Genomic DNA, 24,173 nt, shown 5'->3' with positions numbered 1-24,173 from the left:
TTCCTGCTCCCGTGCCACATATTCACACTCGATCTTCGGCAGTGCGGCATTGAACAATATGATTTTTTTCATTTTTAGCTGATTCAGATCAAATATTTCAGAATACAAAAGTGTTTGTTTGTGAATTCTGTTCAGTAACAATGGCAATATAGGAACTTGGCGGTTGTCTTGTTCGGTTCAACATAAAACAAAATTTTATGTCGAGATTATTAGTTCGATCGATAATCGAGATCGTTCAGGACACGATATAATCTTCTGATAACCAAAATGTTAAAATGGTGGCAATTTGAGAAGCAAAAGCAGTTTTTAAGTCCAAAAAATAACTCTAAATGTTATTTTTATCGCTCTGTTTTTGTCACAATAACTTTATTTTGTTGGATTTGGCAAAGCCGGTCACAAATGTGCTGGAAAATGAACGCGGTCGACAAAGAGATTGAAAGAAAATGAAAAGTTCCCCTGTTGTTTGGTCTTGATCGCAGTCGTCTTGAATTGTTAAAATTGTGCTGTGTTTTTCTCACAATAACCATAACACTAAGATTTGAAATGAAGATTTTTTAATTCATATCAAGGCTCACACATTTATGCCAAGTTCACTAATAAACTGTTCACTTTTGGGAAATTAATGAGCAAAGACAGTTATCTATATTTATGTGTCGCATGATTGTTTAAACGTTCAACCACAAAAGTCAGTGATGTCACAATGATCAGGTTAATCGATAATGATGATTATTCAGGTCACAATATAACTGTAAGAACCAAAAAATAATAATCCTGTCAATTTTAGAAGCAAAATTAAGTATTTTTAGTTCAACATTTTGCCAAAAAATGGACCTAAATGTAAAGAATATTATATTATATATATATATTATCTGTCTGCTTTTGTCAAATTTAACTTTATTTTGTTGGATTTTGTAGAGTTATAGTAAAGCTTGCAAATAAACTGTTCACTTTTGGGAAATGAAAAAGCAAATACAGTTAACTTGGATATAAAATAATGTGTTTCTTGATTGTTTAAACCATCTTTTTTATTATCCCAGTTCCATTTTCTCTCATTATTACTTTTACAAAGACAAATCTGTTGCATTGAGGACAAAACTGTGATGACGACGGGGCAGAAAACGTATCGGCGCCTCTGATATTGCATAAGTTTTCCAATATCAAACCGTGGAAACCCTTTGCTGCCACGACAACCCAGACCCGTCAGTCAAAGCAACAGCCTCTCTTGAGATGATCTCTGCTCTGGTTGGACCGCTCGGTGTGAGTGTGTGGGCTTCACGAGCAAACGGTTTAACGTCACACTCTGCAATTAGAAGCCTCCACTTGGATCTGCGTCTGTGGTTACCGTGACAACCGGCTCAGACGAAGGGGCTCTGGACTCATTTTCTCCACGACCAGACTCTGAAGTAGGGGTTAGGGATGTCACGATGATCAGGTTAATCAATAATCGTGATTATTCGGGTCACAGTATAATCGTAAGAACCAAATAATCATAATCGTGACAATTTTAGAAGCAAAATTAAGTTTTTTTTAATATTTTGCCCAAAAAATTGACCTAAATGTAAAGAACTGTATTTTATCTGGCTGTTTTTAGTCAAAATTAACTTTATTTTGTCTGTGTGAGGGTTTTTTCCCCCCACAATAATTGCAACAATAAAATTTGACATTGTGACAGTCCTAGTATACGACAGATACAATATAATTTCACGGTATAATATATATTGCGATATTGTAACGCATTGACAGGTGCTTAATAACCGTTATTTCTTCACGTTTGTTGCACTGAAATGAAGCAACAAAACGATGCATTTAAGCAAAGGAGTTATTGTTACATCCCTATTTGGAAGTACTAAACGCTACTTCTATGTCCTGGATACTATAGTTCTACATCTCGGAAAGTACTTCTTGTTTCACGGTGTGTCTGCGTCTTCTGTGCACTAACTTCTACTTGGTCTGAATCCAATATCAATAGTGGGGACGTAACGATATCGAATGTTAGTGTTAAGAATATTGTGGAAAAAAATTTAAAAAATCACGGTTTAACAATTATTCTCGATTATCGAGGCCGTCATCAAACAGTGAAATCTTTCATTTTCTTCCATTCTCGTGATCTGACACATTATATTCCTCGAGTTTGTGCAGCGTTACCAAACTGAACTTTCTAAAAAATAAAATTAAATTTGACCAAAAAAAGCCAGATAAATAAAATTCTTTAAATTTAGGTTCATTTTTTGGGCTTTATATTGAACAAAAAAGTCTTAATTTGGCTTTTAAAATGGTCACGATGATTATTTTTTGGTTCTTATTATTATATTATGACCTGAATAATCACGATCATGGATAAACCTGATCATCGTGACGCCTCTGACCAATGGAGCGACTTCCAGGACCACGATCGCGTCTTCAAATCCGAAACGCGCCACTCACCCACTTCGGACATCTCAGGGACGCTGGCGAAGTACACGTCTTTGGCGAAGCGGGGCTCGTTGTCGTTGATGTCGTGTATTTTGATGTTGAACTCGGTGTCGGGCTCGAGCTCGCCGAGCGTGGTGCGGTCCAGGACTTTGGCGTGGAGCGTGTACATGGCCTTCTCCTCGCGGTCCAGGCGCTTGGTGGCGTGGATGTCTCCGGACTTTTCGTCGATCAGGAACAGCGTCCCGGCGCCGTCCCCGGTCAGGACGTACTTCACGTTACCGTCGTCTTTGTCCATGTTCGAGTGGATCTGGAAGAGGAGAGGGACAACGAGCAGTGAGCGACACAATATTACACAATATCCCACAATATTACACAATATCCCACAATATTCCACAATCTTCCACAATATCCCACAATATTCCACAGTATCCCACAATATCCCACAATATCCCACAATACCCCACAATATTCTACTATATTTCACAATATCCCACAATATCCCACAATATTCCACAATATCCCACAATATCCCACAATATTCCACAGTATCCCACAATATCCCACAATATCCCACAATACCCCACAATATTCTACTATATTCCACAATATCCCACAATATTCCACAATATCCCACAATATCCCACAATATCCCACAATATTCCACAATATCCCACAATATTCCACAATATCCCACAATATCCCACAATATCCCACAATATCCCACAATATCCCACAATATCCCACAATATTCCACAATATCCCACAATATCCCACAATATCCCACAATATTCCACAATATTCCACAATATCCCACAATATCCCACAATATCCCACAATATCCCACAATATTCTACTATATTCCACAATATCCCACAATATTCCACAATATCCCACAATATCCCACAATATTCCACAATATCCCACAATATCCCACAATATTCCACAATATCCCACAATATCCCACAATATCCCACAATATTCCACAATATTCCACAATATCCCACAATATCCCACAATATCCCACAATATCCCACAATATTCCACAATATCCCACAATATCCAACAATATTCCACAATATCCCACAATATCCCACAATATTCCACAATATTCTACTATATTCTACAATATTACACAATATCCCACAATACCCCACAACATTCCACTATATTCCTATTCATTTGGCTTTTTAGTACTTTCCTTTATGATATGAAAACTTCTTATTTTAATTTGATGGAAAAAAAAGATTCAATATCACCAAAAAAACAAACATGAAATATCACAAATCACTTTGTTTTGTTTGTATGTAAAATTAGAATATGGAGTATGTTGTCTGAATTGAAATGATTAAAATGTATCTAAAAAGTGACGTCTACAACTAAAATTACAAGAATAATTTTAGTGGTTTTCTTATGATATGAAAACATCTTACTTTAATTTGATGAAAGAAAATATTTGATCCCACCATAAACACAAACATGGAATATCACAAATCACATTTTTTGTTTTGGATGTATGTAAAAAAAAAAAAAAAAATTCGTCTTTAACTAAAATTACTAGAATCATTTTTGTCATTTTTTTTATTATATGAAAAAGGAAAAAATTCGATATCACCAAGAAAAGTAATTTTTAACAGGAAATATTACAAATCGCAATTATTGTTTTGGATGTATGTAAAATTTTAATATTGAGTATGTTGTCTCAATTGAAACTATTAAAAAAAAAAAAAAAAATTGCTAAAAAGAGACGTCCAACAATAAAATTACTTTTTCCTAATAAGAGTACAAAGTGATATTATGTTTTGTGCGATAGTTAAACCTCAATTTACGTGCGTTTCTTCCACGTTTCTGTTTTAATTCTTGAATAATTTAGTATCTAATCTTATACCAGTATCTAAAAACCAGGGTGAAAATAACAAGGGACAACTCTACTTTCTTAGATAAATGCTTTTGAAACCATCTTCTGCAATTCTGACTTTGTTGTAGTCACATGTTTTTTGAATTGGCTCATTTTCGTCAGGAGAAAAACTGAAAATATATTTAAAGGTGACAGTTCATCATCTTGCACTCATCATCTAGTTAAAACCACTTAAACCACGGTTTAATCCCATTTTAGATCTAATTTGGACCTAATTTAGATCTGAGTCGCACCGTTACTTCAAATAATATTCCTCAAGTACACGTATACAAATAGTGATCCAAAAAAGTAAGTAAGAGTAAATGTAATTTGTTTGTTTTTTCTAAAATTAAATTGAAATATGAATAAAAAAGTGAAGGAGAACAAAAAATTATCCACAAAATCTGGTATTTTCAAAGGATAAAGACACAAAAATGAGAGAAAACAATCATACAAAGAGCGTGCGAAAAAAAAAAAAAAAAATTCACATTGTCAACATAAAGCTTTCATACAACTTCCATATTTATAACTCGAGAAGGAGTAAAAGTGCCGTATATACCGTATTAACTAGACTATAAGTCGCACCAGCCAAAAAATGCATAATAGAGAAGAAGAAAAACATGTATAAGTCGCACTGGAGTATGAAATGAAAGTGTGAAAATAACAAATAATATCACATATAAATCGCTCTGGAGTATAAGTACCGTATTTTCCGCACTATAAGGCGCACTGGATTATAAGGCGCACTGTCAATGAATGGTCAATTTTAGATAGTTTTTTTCATATATAAGGTGCACCGGACTATAAAACGCACTAAGCAAAACAAAACATGTACCTAGGTCAGTAAGCACAACCAGAATTAATCCCTATATGAGGATTATAAAGCGCACTGTTGTTTTTTTTTTTTGAAAATTAAAGGCTTTTAAATGCGCCTTGTAGTGCGGAAAATACGGTAAAAACGGCACTTTTACTCATTCTTGAGTTATAAATATGGGAGTTGTATGAAAGCTTTATGTTGACAATGTGAGTCAAGTATATAGGTATAAATAGAAGTATAAGTCATACCCCGGCCAAAACTAAGAAAAAAAGTGTGACTTATAGTCCGGAAAATACGGTACTGTATATTACAAAAGTCATTGTATTTCTTCTCCTTCCACATTTAGATTCTTTACGGCGAGGAACAGAATGGCTCACATTGCACAGTAAAGTCTTACACGTATCACAATGACTCAACCTTGTAGAAAACTGTAATCATTTCACGCAGTATTTCTTTCCGTCTCAACAGCAGATTGAGGCCCGTTCTGTCAGATGAACATTCCGAGCAGTTGGAGTCGGTTATTAGCAGAGCGGCTCTCTCGTTTTACCAGCGTTTGCATCAGCACTGCACCGCCGCCGCCGCTTTTGTTTTTATTGGGACGTGCAAACTCGTTGCTCCGCTGTCTGTCTGGAATATTGTCTGGTAAATAAAGAGGGCGTATGAATTATGTAACGCGACGATTTCATGCGGTTGCCTGAACGCGCCCCTTTAACCCGTGTGCGGGCCGAGGTGGAAACGGGGTGGAAAAGTAGAAGTCCGGCGGCATTATCTTGAAAAAGTCTGATAAATGCAATTATTAAAATACTCTTTATTTGTTTTTCTTTTTTGTGTTATTTTTCTGATGAGTTCTTCCTTTCAGACACAATTTTATCAAATAACCATGGCTTCACTCTTGCTGTAAATGCATTGTTAAAATGTATTTATTATTTATTTAATCTTTATTTTTTGTACCTTTTGAATTTTGCATTGTTTAGATGTTTAGTTTGAAAATGATTATATCTGTCGAGAGGAATAAAACCATCTCAAGATTTGTGTTTCAAGGCAAAAAATCTCAATTCAAAACACTTCAACTTTCAAAAGGAAAAGACTTGACGTTATTTCAGCTCCAATCGGAGCGTTCTTGTGCTGGTGTGACCCAGAATATGAAGCTTAATAAATATCTATTGTCTTACTGTTAGATAACAAACAATACAATACGAAATGAAATTGAAAATCCTTGGGTAAAATCTGCGCTTACGACAAGGAAAGTCTTAAAGTGCCTATGACAAGGTTTTTACGATTTTCCAATTTTTACTTTATTTGGTGTATTTATACCTGTTGTACTTATAGTTTTACACCAATCAAGCAGGTATTTGTGGAGAACATCTGTGGGAAATGACAGGAAGTGACATCTAGGAACTCTCCAGTCAAAGTTTATGCATATTTTTTTGACCCTCCAAACGTTAATCCAACGAAATAACGAAGATTAGTTTTGGCCCAGTGTTTGCTGGGTAATTTCCTAGTGTGATGTCATCAATTACAAACAGGAAGTGAAATTATAAAAATAAAAAATGTGCTATTCTGGGATAACATTTTCATAATTTTGAGCAAAATTGCATTGCACTGCATTTTAGTTCAATAAGTCATCTAACCTGTAGGGGGCGCTTTAACTTGGTTGGAGGTTTTGCACGGCACCGACCTTATAGAATATCATTGAATTGAATATAATTTAACAGAATAGAAAAAGGTGTACACGTTTTGTAACAGATTGTAAAAGGAAATCATATGAAAAGCTTTGATTTTGTTGAAAGAATCGGACTTTTTTATAAGTAAGTGCAAATACTGAGTTATTGATACTGAGAAATGAAGCAGAGCAAAGACCATTATAACTCTGATTGAAATATTTATTAAAGCTTATAAATGAGACCTTTTCAAGCGATAAATCTAAATGATATAACGGCATTAATAATCTAGATAACCACTCTACTGCATGCATTAAAAACACATGGGAATTTTGCTTTGACAGACAAAGAATGGGAATATATATTTACATCTTAATGGAGGACCAGAAAATCACATGTTTGGAAAGAATTCTGTTTCAAAAATACATCAAGTTTTTTTTTTACAATTCACTATTCATATTATATATTTACAACTCATTTGATATTGAATTTTCACAAATAAAAACAAAGAACCTTGACTTATTTTCTCATAGCGTATTTTTTTTACTATGAATATATTTCCTGTGACATATTTGATGGTTACAGTCGACGTTGAAAGGAACGATGGGATAAACATCTGAAGCCTTCTTGAAGCCACTATTGACGCTCCGTTCTATTTGAATTATGGATCTGTTTCCTTGTTTGTTTTGACACAAACGGCTAATTTTAGAGATGTAAATATCAGTGGCTTCCCTGTGGATTCAATTTATGCACCAAACTCCTGCTACGAACAATCCATCTTCAGCCTCATCATCGTCGTCTTCCTCCACATTCAAATTCACGGTATACTTTTCCACACAAGCGTGAATCTTCATTTGCATCTGCTAAATGTGTCCCTCTACGCCCCTGGTTTAGTCCTGGTTTAGTCCTGGTTTAGACCTGGTTTAGAGCTGGTTTAGTCCTGGTTTAGTCCTGGTTTAGAGCTGGTTTAGTCCTGGTTTAGACCTGGTTTAGAGCTGGTTTAGTCCTGGTTTAGTCCTGGTTTAGTCCTGGTTTAGTCCTGGTTTAGACCTGGTTTAGAGCTGGTTTAGTCCTGGTTTAGTCCTGGTTTAGTCCTGGTTTAGAGCTGGTTTAGTCCTGGTTTAGACCTTGTTTAGACCCGGTTTAGTCCTGATTTAGTCCTGGTTTAGTACTTGTTTAGACCTGGTTTAGACCTGGTTTAGTCCTGGTTTAGACCTTGTTTAGTCCTGATTTAGTCCTGGTTTAGTACTTGTTTAGACCTGGTTTAGTCCTGGTTTAGTCTTGGTTTAGTCCTTGTTTAGACCTGGTTTAGCCCTGGTTTAGACCTGGTTTAGTCCTGGTTTAGACCTGGTTTAGCCCTGGTTTAGTCTTGGTTTAGTCTGGGTTTAGACTGGTTTAGAATTGGTTTAGACCTGGTTTAGTCCTGATTTAGTCTTGGTTTAGTCCTGGTTTAGACCTGGTTTAGCCCTGGTTTAGTACTTGTTTAGACTTGGTTTAGTCCTGGTTTAGTCCTGATTCAGTCCTGGTTTAGCCCTGGTTTAGTCTTGGTTTAGTCTGGGTTTAGACTGGTTTAGAATTGGTTTAGTCCTGGTTTAGTTCCAGTTCAGCCCCAATGCAAACCTGCTTCAGTCTTTGTTTTGTTCTGGATTTCATTTGGTTTTGTCCTGATTTAGTCTTGTATTAGTCCTGGTTTCGTTCAGATTTGTCCGATTTTAGTCTCGTTTTAGTGATCCCGATTAAATCCTGGTCCGGTCCTCATTTAATCCCGTTCCCTCGCCCGTGCCTCCACAGCGGCTGCCTCTGACCTCTGACCTCTACAGGCCAGTCCAATCCGACCTTTTCCATCCACTCCGAGCATCTCAACCTCGTCAGAAAAAAGGGAGAAACGTGGACGACAAACCTGGATTCAAACTCATTAAACCTCGGCTCGTGACAGCGGATATATTCAGCACACAATTTCAAATGACACGTAGTTAGGGAGACTCTGCGCACGTCAGGACTGTATTAATATTAATGTGCCGCGCATGCTGTGGTGAAAGGGAAGGGGAACTAATTATTTTTCTTTGGATGTCAACAGTGAAAGAGGGTGAAAAAAAAAGAAAAAGTTTTGGATGGAAGTCAGAAAAACACAGGCAGGAGTTGTTGAATTTCAAAATGGGGTTGGCGTGAGTAACAAGACGCTGTCAAGTTCAAATGAGCAGCGCTAAAGTCTATTAAAAAGGACTGCGCTCGGTGTGAAATGTCATATATATTTGTATTGTGTATATTTGTGTAGTGCGCGGCGATATTAGTGGGTTATTCTACCGCCATTGAGAATGAGTGACAGCGCGATAATAGTGGAAACGCGGCGAATCTGATGCATTCAAATTGGCTTTTTAAACCTGCAATCTTCTCGGGAATAAAGGCTCCTGGAGTGGCCGACTTGCTTTGGAATGCGTCGTGTTCGCGGCGACGGCGGCGGCGGCGGCGGTGACAGATACGGGCACGCGTCGCGACTCGAGCGGCACGGGAAGAAGAACTGCAGCAAAGACTAAGAGATTACACGTACAAAATGTGTATGGAAAACGGGAAAGCCATGCAGCTGTTCTCTGTACGCGTCAGGGGAAAGCAGCTATTGGAATTAATGATGAGAATGAATGTTGAAGCTTTAAAAACACAGAAGAGCACTTGTAGTCTTTTCAGGGTTGACACGTATTGTGAGTTGAAGAAGAAAAACAAACAGAGAAACAAACACGGTAATGGTTTATGGACTTAAAAACAGCACAGGAGACCTCTGGATCTCTACCTCCGACGTCAACAAATCTGGCGAATTTGAACGATTTGACGATTTAACCACAATAATTAAACAATTGCAAATGAATCTACTGTAAATACAACTCCAGGAATGTCACTGAGTCAAAACATACATTTTCACGCACCGTTTTCAACTGTCTAAACTGTACAACGAGGAGAAATTTGCTCTGTCTTATACCTTTTGACGTTACATATCTGGGACGTTTGAGTGTTTTGTGAGGGTTTTTTGAGCAAGAGAACCGTGTCCACAGGATTATTGGAATATGCTTTTTAGAGGTGTGTTTTTGACAAGGGGACAACGTTATAACACGATCACAATCTCAAAAAAGTAGATTTAGAGTAATGTGTGTCCTTTAATGTGATCATTTAGAAAGTTCAAGGCAAATGTTCCATTATGCAATGAAAGCCCTTGTTATTCCTAACTGAAGATGTCAATATACTGCAATCAAATGACTTCTAATGTAAAATAACACAATATTGGGCTGTGGAAACCCAAAGCTATGTTTACCGTATATTCTAACGACGCCGCTCCGTTCCTGCCGCTCTACGCCATTGCGCGATAATAAATTCTTTTGATTACTCTCCACACCCTCACGTTTATTACCATATCCCTCAGTCTTGGTTGTTAATCCGTTAAAATGCAGCCACCTACAAAAACAACAAATGACAAAGCATCAAAGTGAGCCGCCAGCTGCATAATGGACTTTATAATGGACTTTTTACAGTGTAGGGAGGACCCCGTGTCATCTATTTACATATCTCCACGCCCGTGTTTTGCCCTCCTAGACCTTACCTCATGCACTTTTGCTAATTACCCCGGTGTCTACATGCTCGCGTGGGTAAACTTCTCGTCCCCGTAGCCGCATATAGCTTTCTTAGTAAGAATAAGTGCAAATAAGGAGGCGAATGTGCAGCGGTAAGCAGCTTTGACGGGGTTATTAAGAGAGAGCGCGCCGTCTAAAAGTGAAATTGCTCCTCTCATAAAAAGAAAAATGAAAAAAAGAAGAAGCAGCAGCAGCAGCGGACTCGCCCAGGTGCGTGAAGTGGAGTTATTTTGCATTTGATCCCCGCGGGGACGCTGTATATAAGTGTAGGTATAATTACTCTATGTAACATCTGCAGTAATGGCCTAGTTTTGAATGTCTGTGTGGAGTATTAAAACATATCCTAAAGTATATTAACATTTGACCGTTTGACTAATTATCTTTTTGTCAAATATAGATGGATTGGAAAATATACTAAAATATATTGATATATTTGTAAGAAATTGTCTTTTTTTCCCTCCATTTTACAACATAAAAGTCTCATTTTATTATTTATTTTAATGGTTTAATTTTCAAGCCAAGCCCAACCAAAAATCTCAAATCACAAAAGTCAAGTATTAAAGGTGACGTAGCTGTTTTGGTGGAGGGTCATGACTTTGGGTGGGATGTTCCACAGTAAAGTATTCGACTGAAGTATTCACAGGACTAATATCATAACAGTCGTACACACAATGGAACAAATAACCTCAGGACCTAAAAAAAGACACATTTGAAAAACAATGGACACAATTATTCAGATTTGAATATGCTCTAATTCACATTTGTCCCAAGAGCTGTACGTATATTTAATGATGCATTTTGTTTTCTTTTGACTCAGAATAAAGACTGTATTTAAGTTTACAGAATACAAAACGTGTTCTTTCTTGTTTTCTTCCTGTTTCTACGAAGAATTTTATTGCCAATGTCGGAACAAAAATCACAAAGCAGGAACTTGTCTGTAAAAATAAACTTATACTAAATACTTTGACTGAATATATATATATATATATATATATATATATACACACAATGACGTGAATATATCATCCTACTACAGACAACAACAAATATCCCATCTCTTTATGTCTAAAATAGGTCAAGCTTAAAGTTTAAACCTTTTATTACTGCTCATGGCCGTGTTTAAGATGTGCCTCGTGAACTGCATCCTGATTTTTAAAAATGTATCTATTCAAAGTCTCTTCACTAATCAAATCATCATCATAATCGCAATTTCTGCTCAAAAACGTGCCGCTCTACTCATCATTTCCACCCAAACGCACGCTCTTTGCCTCATTCAAGACGCAATCAAATATCTTCGTCGTGAAGCATTCGAACGCCATCGGTTGATTAAAAAAGCCAATAAAGCGGAACATTTTGAAATCATGTCCTTGATGTTCTTTTTGTAATAAACATGATGTAAAGACGTATTAATCTATTTAGCTGCATTTCCATACGTGGTAAACATGTTTGAAGCGACATTATGGCTGGACAGCGACGGTACTGAAGACGCCGGTGTGCTAAAGCTACTACGCTGCACCGTATACGTAGCGTTTGGCGTGCTAAAGCAGAAGTAGCGCTCGCGGCTGGTACCCGGAGCCCCGCGGACGCCGCTTTGCACCGCACACACAAACTGTAATCTGGTTCGCCGTTTTTGCCCTGCAGTTTTTTTTTTTTTGTGTCAAATTGAGCCGGATTCAAATGGCAAACGGCCCGTAGCGGCGCAGCGAATGACTCACTCAGACGCCGAAACAAGCCCAAGTACTCGCAGTCATTTATACTCGTCCTAATTATAGACTCGGAGCACTGGATACTGGTGGATTTGGTTTTGTGCGATACATGCGACGGCTGTAGCTTTAATGGGGCCATTTTGGGGGTTTTTGAAGACTCTTTTACGGTGCAATTAAATCTCGTTTGTCATTGATCCAAGTGTTTTGTTAATTTTTGGGATAAAATAATGTGTTCTATGTTAATTTCTCACAGTGAAATTAGCACAATAAGCCTTGAGCGCGTTATTTTTTTGTCAGAAAGTAGTTATTCGTGGTTGATTCTTGGTGCATATGCGAATGTTTCAAGACATTTTGAACGAGTGATTGACTTTTGGAATCACTGTGGTCAGCTCGGTTTGCAAAATGGTCGTCTTCTGAGCCGAAAATCCCGCTCTCGGCATAAACATCCTTGGTTGAGCCACTGGCCCACATAGTTGGCGGTGCGATTCCAGCTCCCGCGGGTGAATACTGCCGTTGTGTCCTTGGGCACGACTGGTGAGTGAATGTGTGAGTAGTTCCTTGATGTAAAGCTCTTTGAATGTCTTAATTTATGTGTGTCTGATCAAATTCAACAAGCCACATTTTCAAACTAAAGGTCAAGGAACAAAAGTCAATGAACTAATTCAAACCGAAATGTCAGATTCTGTTTAAATATGTGTTGAGATTCTATCGATAAACTGTTCTGACTCTGACACTCGTGTGTAACTCTAGTATGTGGTGCTGTTCTATTCATCTCATTTATTATTCTCAGCTTGAGCCAATTTCTGTTCAGACTTATCCCTGGTGCACACACACATGAACAAATACAATTATATGTTCTGTAGAGCATGTAGTCATCCTTTGATCTCCAGTTCTCAGTCGTGTAAATAAACCCAGCAACGTCCAGCACTAAACCAGGCCTGGACCAGAACAAACCAAGACTTAACCACGCACTGTGAACATCGCCAGTCGCTTAGAACCACTTAGCCCCTGGTTTGGCCCTTTGTTTGCCTCTTGTTTGGCCCTGGTGTGGTCCTGGTATAGTCCCGGTTTAGTCCCGGTTTGGCACCGGTTTGGCCCTTTGTTTGGCCCTGGTGTGGTCCTGGAATAGTCCCGGTTTGGCCCTGGTTTGGTCTTAGTTTGGCCCAGGTTTTGTCCCGGTTTGGCCCCGGTTTGGCCCCGGTTTTGGCCCAGTTTGGCCCTTTGTTTGCCTCTTGTTTGGCCCTGGTTTGACCCCGGTTTGGCCCTGGTGTGGTCCTAGAATAGTCCCGGTTTGGCCCCGGTTTGGCCCTGGTTTGGCCCTAGTTTGCGCAGATTTTGTGGTGAGGTTGGACGAATCGAAGAACTAAATGGACTAAATGGGCTGCAACCATTACTCGAGTAAATGGAGTAATCCGATTACAAGAACGCTTGGATGATTATTTTATTGCCTCGATGATTCGTCTAATTTACATATTTAATTAAAAACATGTGAATCTGTGACGCATGGAACGACTTGTAGCACGTTTCGTTTCGCACGGAGCTTGTTCCGCTCAGACCTGCAGCAGCTAAAGCTCAACAAAGAGAGCGGCGTGTTTTAAACTCAGGAGTTTGACTGGGGAGAGTTTTGTTGTGTGAAAGAGCACGAGCTGTAACTCTGTGTTTTCGCCCCGCCTTCCATCGTTCTGTTTCATGCTCTTGTTCCTCTGTGCTCTTTCACACAACAAACTCTGCTTCCCAGTCACACTCGTGAGTTTAAAATACGCCGCTCTCTCCTCTGTTGTGCTTTGAAACAGCCGATACATCCACGAGAATGAAACCGGAAGTCTGCGATGACGAGGCGATGACACGGAGGCTAAAGTGAACAGCACACGGAGCTAATGCCGCAAAATGACAAAATGTAGAGTTCAAGGGTGTGACGGCTCAAAACACCAGGTGTCACTGGTCTCACTCAACATAAAGTTTACAATTTTTTTTTCCTTATTTTAAGGCTACTGTAACAAGTTAATTAATTAATTTAAGAGTTTTATTTATAAGAGTTTTTCTATTAAGAGTGTTTTTTTAAAGCTTCCTATAAGCTATCTTAGTCCTATATATTCTTTATATACAAACAGAGCAGTTTGGACTGATGAATGTTGCTGTTTTGGCCACAAACTTCAGAATAAAATGTTTTATTTTAAGCAAAAACTCCTCATTTGTTATGTGTTTATTACTATGAACCATAATGTCTATTTACAAATGATTTAATTTGTTTCTTAAATTGTTTGAATGTACAAACAAATTAACTGATTACTCGATCAAAGAAATCAAAGAAAAGAATCTATAGATTACTTGTTTACTAAAATAGCCTTTAGCTGCAGCGCTAGAACCACTTCAGCATCTTTCTACACCAAACGTTCCAAACGCAGAGTAACAAACACACGACGCCTCAGAGCCTCGCAGCGTCGGGAAAGTTGCAGTGTTTTTCTTTCCAGCCTTTACCAAATCAAACGTCAGCGGCGGCGCGGCGTCTCGAGGCTTCAGTGGTCACCCTCCCGAGGTGTCGAGGCAGCACAGAGAAGCGCCTTGATGAGCGAAGTCGCCTCGTCGCAAACACTGAAGAAATTGTCCGCAAAGCAAAGCGGCAAAGCGGGCGAAATCATTGGCAATTCTTGTCAGGCGCCGCGCTAAGCATTGCTCGCTGCTGCAGAGCGGAGATAGCAAAATAGAGAGCCGAACGGATACAGAATAATTACTCTAACCCTCCTTTTTAAGCCACAAGCGAGAATTTCTCACTCTGCTGCTACGCGTGTTAGCCAGGTTAAACTATACAGCGGCTTAAATGTGCTCAGCGGATGCTTGTACACGCTCGGCGAAAAGCAACATCTAGGAAAAACACAGCCTCCTTTTGATAAATGTGGAGAATGCTCGCTGCTAACATTGTGAACTCACCCTTTTTCACGATATATTCAAATGTAGGCAATTACCGTGACTAATTTCCAAGGGGATTAGGTCCTTTTTTGCAGAGTGTTGCTGGTGGTTGCAAGTGCTTTCAGAAGTAGGACGCCCCAGCTGCACACAGGCAGCCTCTGTCACTATGGACACAGCAGACTTAGACATGGTACACACTGCACAGGAGGACACTGGGAATATACAGTTTAAGCATAAAATGGCCGCTGCAGGAGTCATTACGGAGGCGGCGATGGCTCAAGGCCTTGTCGGGAGTTTGAGGAGAAATGTATGTTGTTTAAAATCAGTGTAGACTTTATATTGATGGAAGCAGCTCAACATTTCATACACAAATGCATTTATTTTGTACAGTTTTATTAAAGCCGAGTGTAAGGATACCACTAGAGATTCATTTGTAACCATCCTTTACAGATTATTATATATTTTTAAATGCATGTATTTATTATTTATGTTTTGTTTTATTTGTTTGTTATTTGATTTTTAATGTTTTTCTATTTTTTAACCCTAACCCTTATTATTAACCCTAACCCTTTCAGATTATATATTTTTAATGCATTTATTTATTATTTATGTTTTATTTATATTTTATTTGTGTATGTTTTATTTATTTTTAAATGTTTCATAACATATAAAATACATTCATATAAAATCAGTGACAAACAGTTGCACAAAGAATTGAAAAGAGGCGTTTTCTGCCTTTTTCAAAAAAAAGTTCCACACTGATGTTTTAAAACGCATTACAATAAATATTTGTTGTAAAATGACGTACAAAATGACATTGCAAACAGATTTTCGGTTCTTTCTCTCAACAATCAAACTTAGTATGATCTGTTTCATGTTGTTCTTGATTCTTTGAGTTCTTTGTCAAGATCGTTCCATAAATGTAACAAATATAATCACAGGTACAAATAAAGTAACCTGAACCTATTTTTACAAAGTGAAAATAAATAAATCAATAAATTGAAGCAGGGATGGCTATTCTTTTTGTCAGTATGTCGTAAACGTTTGTACTTCTTGACACTGCCGTTATACCACATGGTCATTTCATGTTTTCCAAATGCATGGTCCTAGTATAATGTATGTATAATTTGTAGTATTGTAGCAAAATGTCTCTCCCAAAAGTTCAACATAAGCACAAAACAATAATCCAGCCAGGAAAATGCCGTAATTTGCACATGCACACACAGGTAAAACTGCGTACTCTTTCAGCCAATATTCTCATAAAGCTGCTGCGTTGTAGATTAAACACCATTATTGAAGGTACACAGTGTGGAGAGCCCCCCGTGTTATTACTATGCTCAGAATCATACACAGAATATGATTAAACTTGTCCGTGGAGACGAGCGGTGGTGACGCCGCTTGGCCAAGTTACAAGCTACGTATTTATTCTGTACAGCCATAATTATACGGCTTGATGAATACATTTGATACCGTACTGTGGAACATATCAGGGAAAAGCAGAGCGTCCCCATGGAGACGAGCAGGAGGCCACACAGCAGAGCACTAGCGAAGTCGCGATGGAGGCAGGGCAAACAAACGACTTGGGCAGTCCGGGTTTACCCCTGGTTTAGTCCTAGTTTGGTCCTGGTTTGCCCCTGGTTTGGACCTAGTTTGCTAATGGTTTGCCCCTGGTTTGGTCCTGGTTTGCCCCTGGTTCACCCCTGGTTTGGCTCTAGTTTGGCCCTGGTTTCGTCCTGGTTTGGTCCTAGTTTGGCCCTGGTTTGACCCTAGTTTTCCCCTGGTTTGCTCCTGGTTTGGCCCTGGTTTGACCCTAGTTTGGCCCTGGTTTGGTCCTGGTTTAGTCCTAGTTTGGCCCTAGTTTGCCCCTGGTTTGGTCCTGGTTTGGCTTTAGTTTGGCCCTGGTTTGACCCTGGTTTTGTCCTGGTTTGGTCCTAGTTTGGCCCTAGTTTGCCCCTGGTTTGGTCCTGGTTTGGCTTTAGTTTGGCCCTGGTTTGACCCTGGTTTTGTCCTGGTTTGGTCCTAGTTTGGCCCTAGTTTGCCCCTGGTTTGGTCCTGGTTTGCCCCTGCTTTGGCCCTTGTTTGGTCCTGGTTTACCCCTGGTTCGGTCCTAGTTTGGCTCTAGTTTGACCCTGGTTTGACCCTGGTTTGGTCCTAGTTTGGCCCTGGTTTGCCCCTGGTTTGGTCCTGGTTTACCCCTGGTTTGGTCCTAGTTTGGTCCGGGTGTGCCCCTCGTCTGGTCCTGGTTTGTGTAGATTTTGTGGTGAGGTTGGACGAATCGAAGAACTAAATGCATCTCTGTCAAAAATGAATGACCGGGGTCAACATTTGCAGCTTTAACGTTTGATCATCACAAATGTACCGCGCAGACAAACAACTCGCTCGTCACGGCCCGGTCGCGGCGGCGATGCATATGTGCTCGTTCCACGTCCACTCCAACCTCTTCAGCCTCCTCCGCTCCTCCACATTGTCAACCTTTTTTTTCCCCTCAGCACACGAGTGCCTCCGCTCGCTCTGTACATCAGCTTGATTACCGTAATCACGAAAATCATCTCGAAACGACAGACTGCGCCGACACGTGTGGCCTGATTGGAGAGCCCTGATTGAATTGAATGGGAAATGAACACGATATTCCGCCGCGCGTCGAAGGCCGTTCTGCGCGCGCCGAGCCATCAGCGCCTTTTCACGACTTTGCCCATAAAAGAGCTTTCGAATCAATATTTTTCCCTTGACACGCGAAACACTTTTAATCTAAACGTGTCACTTTCAATTTGCTTATTCATCAGACGCTAAAATATCGGCCTATATTTCTCGACGGGGAATTACTTGGCACGCGTCGATCGGCCCTGTTTTTCCACCTTTTCTCTAATTCATTATGGCCGCATGTTTTCCTGACACTTTAATGGTAAATGATATGAGACACAAGGAGAGTGTGCCGGGCGGGTGGATGTAATTGCTGTCATGCCACTGAATTTGGTGCCAGCGAACATCAAAGTGTCAAAGCCGGGAAACCGCAATGCTCAAGAAGCTGACATCTCACTGCGGCAGCTCTGTATAATTAGTTTGGCGTTCTGTTTTTAATGATGGGACTTTCAAATTGCAGTTTGCCACGTGTCGAGGTAAAGAAGTCCTTTTTGGTGCCACACCTTGCTTTGCTTTAGCTTGGATTTCATTATCCTACAAATATACGAGGAGGGTAGTACTCGGTTACATTTCACCTGAGTAACTTTTCAATAAACTTGAACTTCTCGTTGTAGACGTCATACTTTTAGTCCTACTTGAGTTTAACACTACCATATGTAAACAATTATTATTTGCAAGCACACTAAATGATGGGTGTCATTTGAGTTTTAAAAATATTAATACTGGTACCTGAATAGTGCGTTTTTTTTGGGTGCGTTCACACTTGGTTTGGTGCGTTCACACTTGGTTTGGCCCTGGTTTGGTACTAGTTTAGTCCTGGTTTGGTCCTGGTTTGGCCCTGGTTTGGTCCTAGTTTAGTCCTGGTTTGGTCCTGGTTTGGCCCTGGTTTGGCCCTGGTTTGGCCCTGGTTTGGTCCTGGTTTGGCCCTGGTTTGGTCCTGGTTTGGTCCTGGTTTGGTCCTGGTTTGGCCCTGGTTTGGCCCTGGTTTGGTCCTGGTTTGGTCCTGGTTTGGTCCTGGTTTGGCCCTGGTTTGGCCCTGGTTTGGTCCTGGTTTGGTCCTGGTTTGGCCCTGGTTTGGCCCTGGTTTGGTCCTGGTTTGGCCCTGGTTTGGTCCTAGTTAAGTCCTGGTTTGGTCCTGGTTTGGCCCTAATGTAGATTTTGTCTGGTCCTGTTTTAGTCCTTGATCTAGCCTTGGTGTAGTTCTAGGTTTAGTCCCAGTTTAGTCCCAGTTTTGATGTTAACCAAAATATCTAAATGAATGACCAATATTCTGCAGAATCTCATTTTTTTAATGTTTGAATCATTTTACTTCTTTAATGGCTCCTCCTAAAAAACACAGTAGTTTGACATTTCTCTTTTAGTGTTTCTTTCCAACAGCTGTTCACATTAAAACCCAAACCAAACAAACAGATGAACCAGACTGCAGTCGAGTCTCACATGGATTAACTTTCACTTTTGTTTATCAAAGGCTTTCTTTTCACTCGTGCTGTGAAAATCTGCACACGTTTACTTGAGAACATTGTATTTTTAACTGGATGCAGATCGATGGATAATGGCTTATTGTCTGTTTTGCCCAAACTTCCCCGCCAGATATTCAGCCGCATCGCATCTACTCTGCGATTACACTTTTACGGCCGATTAGGATGATTACATCGAGGATTGAATCACATTATTCGTTTGGCTGCAGCTTTTACGTGCACACTGCGGACCGTGACTGGATATGAGCTGCATCACACAGCTTTGTTTGGCCTCGTGTCGTTCTAACTTAAAAGCGATTGTCGCGCCGCGTATTTATTGCCCCGTTGAAGTAGCTGTTTAAAGCCAACAATGACACAGCCCCAACGACGAGATAATGACACTGTTTGCCAAATGTCTCTTGTTGGAAAAGCTACATTACGTTCGCATTACATCATGTTACAGAAATACTCTTTTAATAGTTGTGAAAACAAGTAACGAACTGAATGAGCTGCAAGAATTTGCAGCATTGAAAGTCACGATCGTTGCATATCAATGGATTTTCTCCTTTTAAAGTTGGCATTGTTTCATCACGCAACACAACAATCACTTGTGCGCGGCCTTTCGGATTGACAGGGTTGCCTCTTTCATCCGTTTTCTTTTAACAATGTTCGGATGATGTCTTTTTTGGCTGAGGAAAGTTGTCACGCTCCCAACTACTCAACCTCAGACACTTGTTTACGGCGCAGATGAGCCGGCGATGAAAGCGTGCCTTCCTCAGAGAAAATTGGCTGTCTAAAGGCACCTCATTTGGTTTCGGAGGGGCTGATGGGTGCAGTGCGTCTGTCACGGGACAGGACAGGTGAGGCGACAGGACCAGCTCTGATCTAGAAAGGAGCAGGAGCAGAGATGCCGCAGAGCAAACTTCAGCAACGCAACAGCTTAAGTAAATGAGAGGTGTTTGAAGGAACTACTTTTTTTGGAGTGTTGAGAAGGCCTCATAAGCAGATTTAGCTTTGCTTTTGTTGTTTTGTTAAGGTTAAAGCTGTTTTCTGCAGAGCTTACCGTACTTTTCCGACTTTAAGCCGCAACTTTTTTTCCCACGCTTTGAACCCTGTGGCCCATACAACGGTGTGGTTAATTTACTGGCTGACGGCCAGCAGGGGGCACTCTAGCATTTGACACACTGTAGAAGAAGACAACAGTGGACAGTGGTCACTTTATTTTAAGCTTCAAATCAATCAGACTCACATTCACCGAGATATGAGTCTAATGATGAAGTGAATCTAGACGTGGCGAAACTCCACACGTGGAACATGCAATATAGGGCGGTCTGCACTTTAGAACCTGCTGCAGTGAAATGAGACTTTCTTGGCCCGACCTGACTCACGGGTCAAAAGACGACATGTGCATAACGACCATGGAACATATTTCTGTGTAAATATCTCAAGTCACAACGTAACACTCACTCTCTAAGTACAAGCTCAGGAGCAGATGAACCAAATGTGAGACACAGACACAAGTAAAACAGCTCAAACAGAGTCATCAAGGACAGAGGGGACAGTAGGGACAGAGGGGACAGTAGAGACAGAGGGGACAGTAGAGACAGAGGGGACAGTAGAGACAGAGGAGACAGAGGGGACAGTAGGGACAGATAAAGTGTTTTCTGTTTGTTAAGCTTCAAAATGCTGTGTGTTTTATTACAATCCATCCACATTTACTGAGAAATGAGTCTAATTAGAGCCCCAGTTCAAAAGACAGCCGGCTACATATAGTACATATAGTACATAGTATGTAAATATCTCGGCTTATTGACCGGTGCAGCCCGTATATATGTACATTTTCTTGTTTCTTTGTCAATTGGAGCAGCTTTTCTTCAGGAGCGCTGCGTCGCCTGAAAAGTACGGTACATTGTGATTCATTGCTTCTTTCCACCTGCTCCGCTCAGTGATGGATCCAACCAATCACAGTTAAGTATAATGTCAAAATCAACACTCTAAATGGTTTGTTCTGAAGGTTATGCCCGGTCAGTAAAAGGAAGAATACTTTGAAAATGTATTTAGTTACAGAACACTGAACACCTGCAAGAACATGTATTTGTATTGTATTCTGTTACTTTGTAATCGGAGCACTGGTGGTGTAGTGTAGTGTAAAAGCATGACATCAAATCTGCTTTTTGTTTCACTGTTGTGCATTTATAAGATAAGAGAAGCTTTATCACAGGTTATTGGAGGTTTTCTTTACATTTTATTCTTATATCATGTTTTATTTGTTTTTTTTGCATTTGACAGTGTACCAATAAAAACTAAAGGTTCTCTCATTCCACTGTAGAAATAAATGAAAAATAAATGCATAAATTGAGAAGGAAAAAAACATGCACATGTGTTTTCTATTTCTCTCAAATCCTGTTCAGTTTGAAGCCTAACTTGTGTTTTCAAATACCGTATTCCTCTGATTTTATAAACGCAATTATATTCTGAACACCAAACGAAAGAGTAACTGCACCGGAATATAGTCACATGAAAATTCTGAATACGTATTTTCGGTGTATGTAGTCACGGCCGGAAAATCAATCAAAAGATGTCCTCTTAAAGGCCGTTTGTAACTCTGGAAGTGGAAAGTCCAGGGCACAATTCCATGGAAACAGAAGGTTTAACACGTACTGCACCTCTGAACATTCTCTACGGAGCTACGTGTATATGTTTTACGCCGCACTGTGGAATATTATTAGCAGAAGGAACAACAGGAGGGTCAAGTACGAATCAGGTTTGTGGTGATGCGAGCTCGTTCACTCTTAAGTTTTTATACATATTTAGCCTGAGTAATATACACACCTGAATTCAACACTTCTCATTTACATCATAAACTCACAAAACGACACACGTGACCATTCACTTCCTGTGTATAAGATGTGTTTGCATATTAATGAGGTGTATTCATAAACCTTAATCAAACATCTGAAAGGCCACAAGTTACCAACAGGCTTTCAGATAGACGTCCGTCTTCCCGTATTTAGGACAAGGTATTTTAAAATGTGGACGGGCATTTTCGAGTGCAGGGACGGCCATTTTATGAATAAATCTTAGAAAAAAAGGGAATATTATCATTAAATCGGGCCGGGAAGCATTTGACAATAGTCCTCCATGACAGTTTACTGTTTACAAGTGAAAATGTGCATGCTGTGCGCTGATGGCTCTTGATTGGCTGCCGAGCCGTGGTCCGGAGAATGCCGAAGCTACTAGTTTTTTCACCTAGTCGGCCCCCGTACCCCCGGACAAAAGCCGCGTTTTCAAATCCTATCTAAAAGCCTGGTTATAAATGATGGGAGAAAAAAAAACAAGTTTCCATTAATTTGATACATTAAAAGCTCAGTTTAGCTTCTTTGGTGATATCTCGTTGAGTTTTGGATGTATGCACGCATAGCTTAGCCCGATGGCACCAAATGTTATTGTGCACCCTCATAAACTACTACCACTTCTAAACTACCACATTCATTTAGAATACGTTTGCCTACCTTCCCGACGTATTGATGGTCAGTGCCGCCGTATTCCTCCAACAGGAAAAACTGATTCCACATCCATCCACGTTTGGAGCGGTGCAGGATTTTCTCACTGTCCGAAATCCCAAAAAGATTCCCAATATTATTCCCTGGGTTGAACGGTAGGGACCTGCTGGGACGTGGGACGCAAAAAAGAAGCAAAAGGAGCAGGAAGAGGAGCCGGTTGGTCGCCATTGTATCCCTTTGTCGAAAGATTGTCCGGCCGGTTTTTAAATGACGAGGACAAGTTTGGAATAACCGGCGCTGTCTTCCAAACTGGGCATTGTATTCCGTTCGCCGACGCTGCTCAGATCCCTGCAAGAAAGGGAAAAAACACAAAAGCCGCCTTCAATGGTACTTTCACTTGAGACTTTCAAATTACATCCAAAACAAAGCCTTGTAAAATCACGCGCTATACGAGAGTCGTTTAAGGCAACACGTTTGCTTGTTTTCCGTCAGATTGAGGCCCATTACGCCATCAGCGAACGGCAACTGTCACTGATGTGTTTGGTGCTCATGGAAACAGCCAGACAAAATGAGTGGTTGCATTCGAAACCCGCAAAATAACTGGAGAGATGATTACCGAGTCACCTCCAGATGTCACGAGTTTGTTTGAAAAGATGCTGTGGGCACGTCTGCGTCGAGAGTGGCCGGAATTACTTTTCAAACTCCCCCGGTTTTGTGAGGACATTGAAGTTTGACGTCGCACAAGACGGTCCCTCAAGTAATTCACTGCTTTTGTGAGAGAGTATGATGTGCTTTGTTGTCAATTGTTTACCTAGGTTTGAATGATTCGCCTACACTTGTCGTCAGTAGGACTATCAACCTTTTACTGACATATTTTTTGCCACAAATTTACAGTAATTTACAAACTGACGAAACAAAACGGGCCTTGTGATGTTATGATCAAGTAGGATTCCTTATATCAAGACCTTTTTTTTTTCCAGGCACTGGGTGTTTGGGTTGACAAAACTAATTCTTGATCAACTATTGAGTGAGTAATTAGTCGAGAAAATGAAAAAGTGGTGTAACAACCGTGGCATCTCCACGATATGACCGTGAATCTGTCCCAAACTGCACTCACAAGACCACCGCCAGTTGACAGTTTACCCAAAAACATTAATCTATGTGACAAAGTACTTGGACTAGTGTATTTTTAAGTACAAATATTCAACTCACTCACTCCAAGTCAATAAATACAACATTTAGTAAACTGAAACACAACTGGCCGATGAATCGACTAAAGGCCGATATTTCTAGATAACGCCAAGGTTACAGACAGTTTTGATCTTTGTTGGCTCGAGAGTTTTGCAGATATTCAAGAACAAAACCCACAAAAGAATGCAAACCGGGATTGGGGGGCGTAAAGTCTAGAGCTGGGAATCACAGGGTCCCTCACGATTCAATGCGATACACGATGTACGGCTCACGATACAATAAATGACATGCCATTATCGATATATTGCTCATGATATAACAATACATCAATAGTTTTCAAACCACGACCTACAAAAACACATTCTACG

The 24,173-nt window shown here is 40.0% G+C and overlaps 1 protein-coding gene across 1 annotated transcript in view; it reads right to left on the bottom strand.

The window, feature by feature from the left end:
* cdh10a (cadherin 10, type 2a (T2-cadherin)) overlaps nucleotides 1–22,880 on the bottom strand; it is a 75,749-nt gene extending 52,869 nt beyond the window's left edge. Inside the window, exons 1-2 of the mRNA XM_072450419.1 lie at nucleotides 22,624–22,880; nucleotides 2,425–2,719 (exon numbers count right to left, since the gene is read on the bottom strand). Coding sequence (XP_072306520.1) covers nucleotides 2,425–2,719; nucleotides 22,624–22,842 — 514 coding nt within the window. The 5' untranslated portion in view covers nucleotides 22,843–22,880. The remainder of the gene's footprint in view (nucleotides 1–2,424; nucleotides 2,720–22,623) is intronic.
* Nucleotides 22,881–24,173: the final 1,293 nt, after the last annotated feature.

This window comes from Eucyclogobius newberryi, unplaced genomic scaffold (genome assembly GCF_026437365.1).
Source record: "Eucyclogobius newberryi isolate DKJ021-1_F unplaced genomic scaffold, fEucNew1.0.hap1 SCAF_18, whole genome shotgun sequence".
Lineage (NCBI taxonomy): Eukaryota > Metazoa > Chordata > Actinopteri > Gobiiformes > Gobiidae > Eucyclogobius > Eucyclogobius newberryi.
The sequence above is the reverse complement of the archived record's forward strand: the minus strand, read 5'-3'. Positions and strand labels throughout refer to the sequence as shown.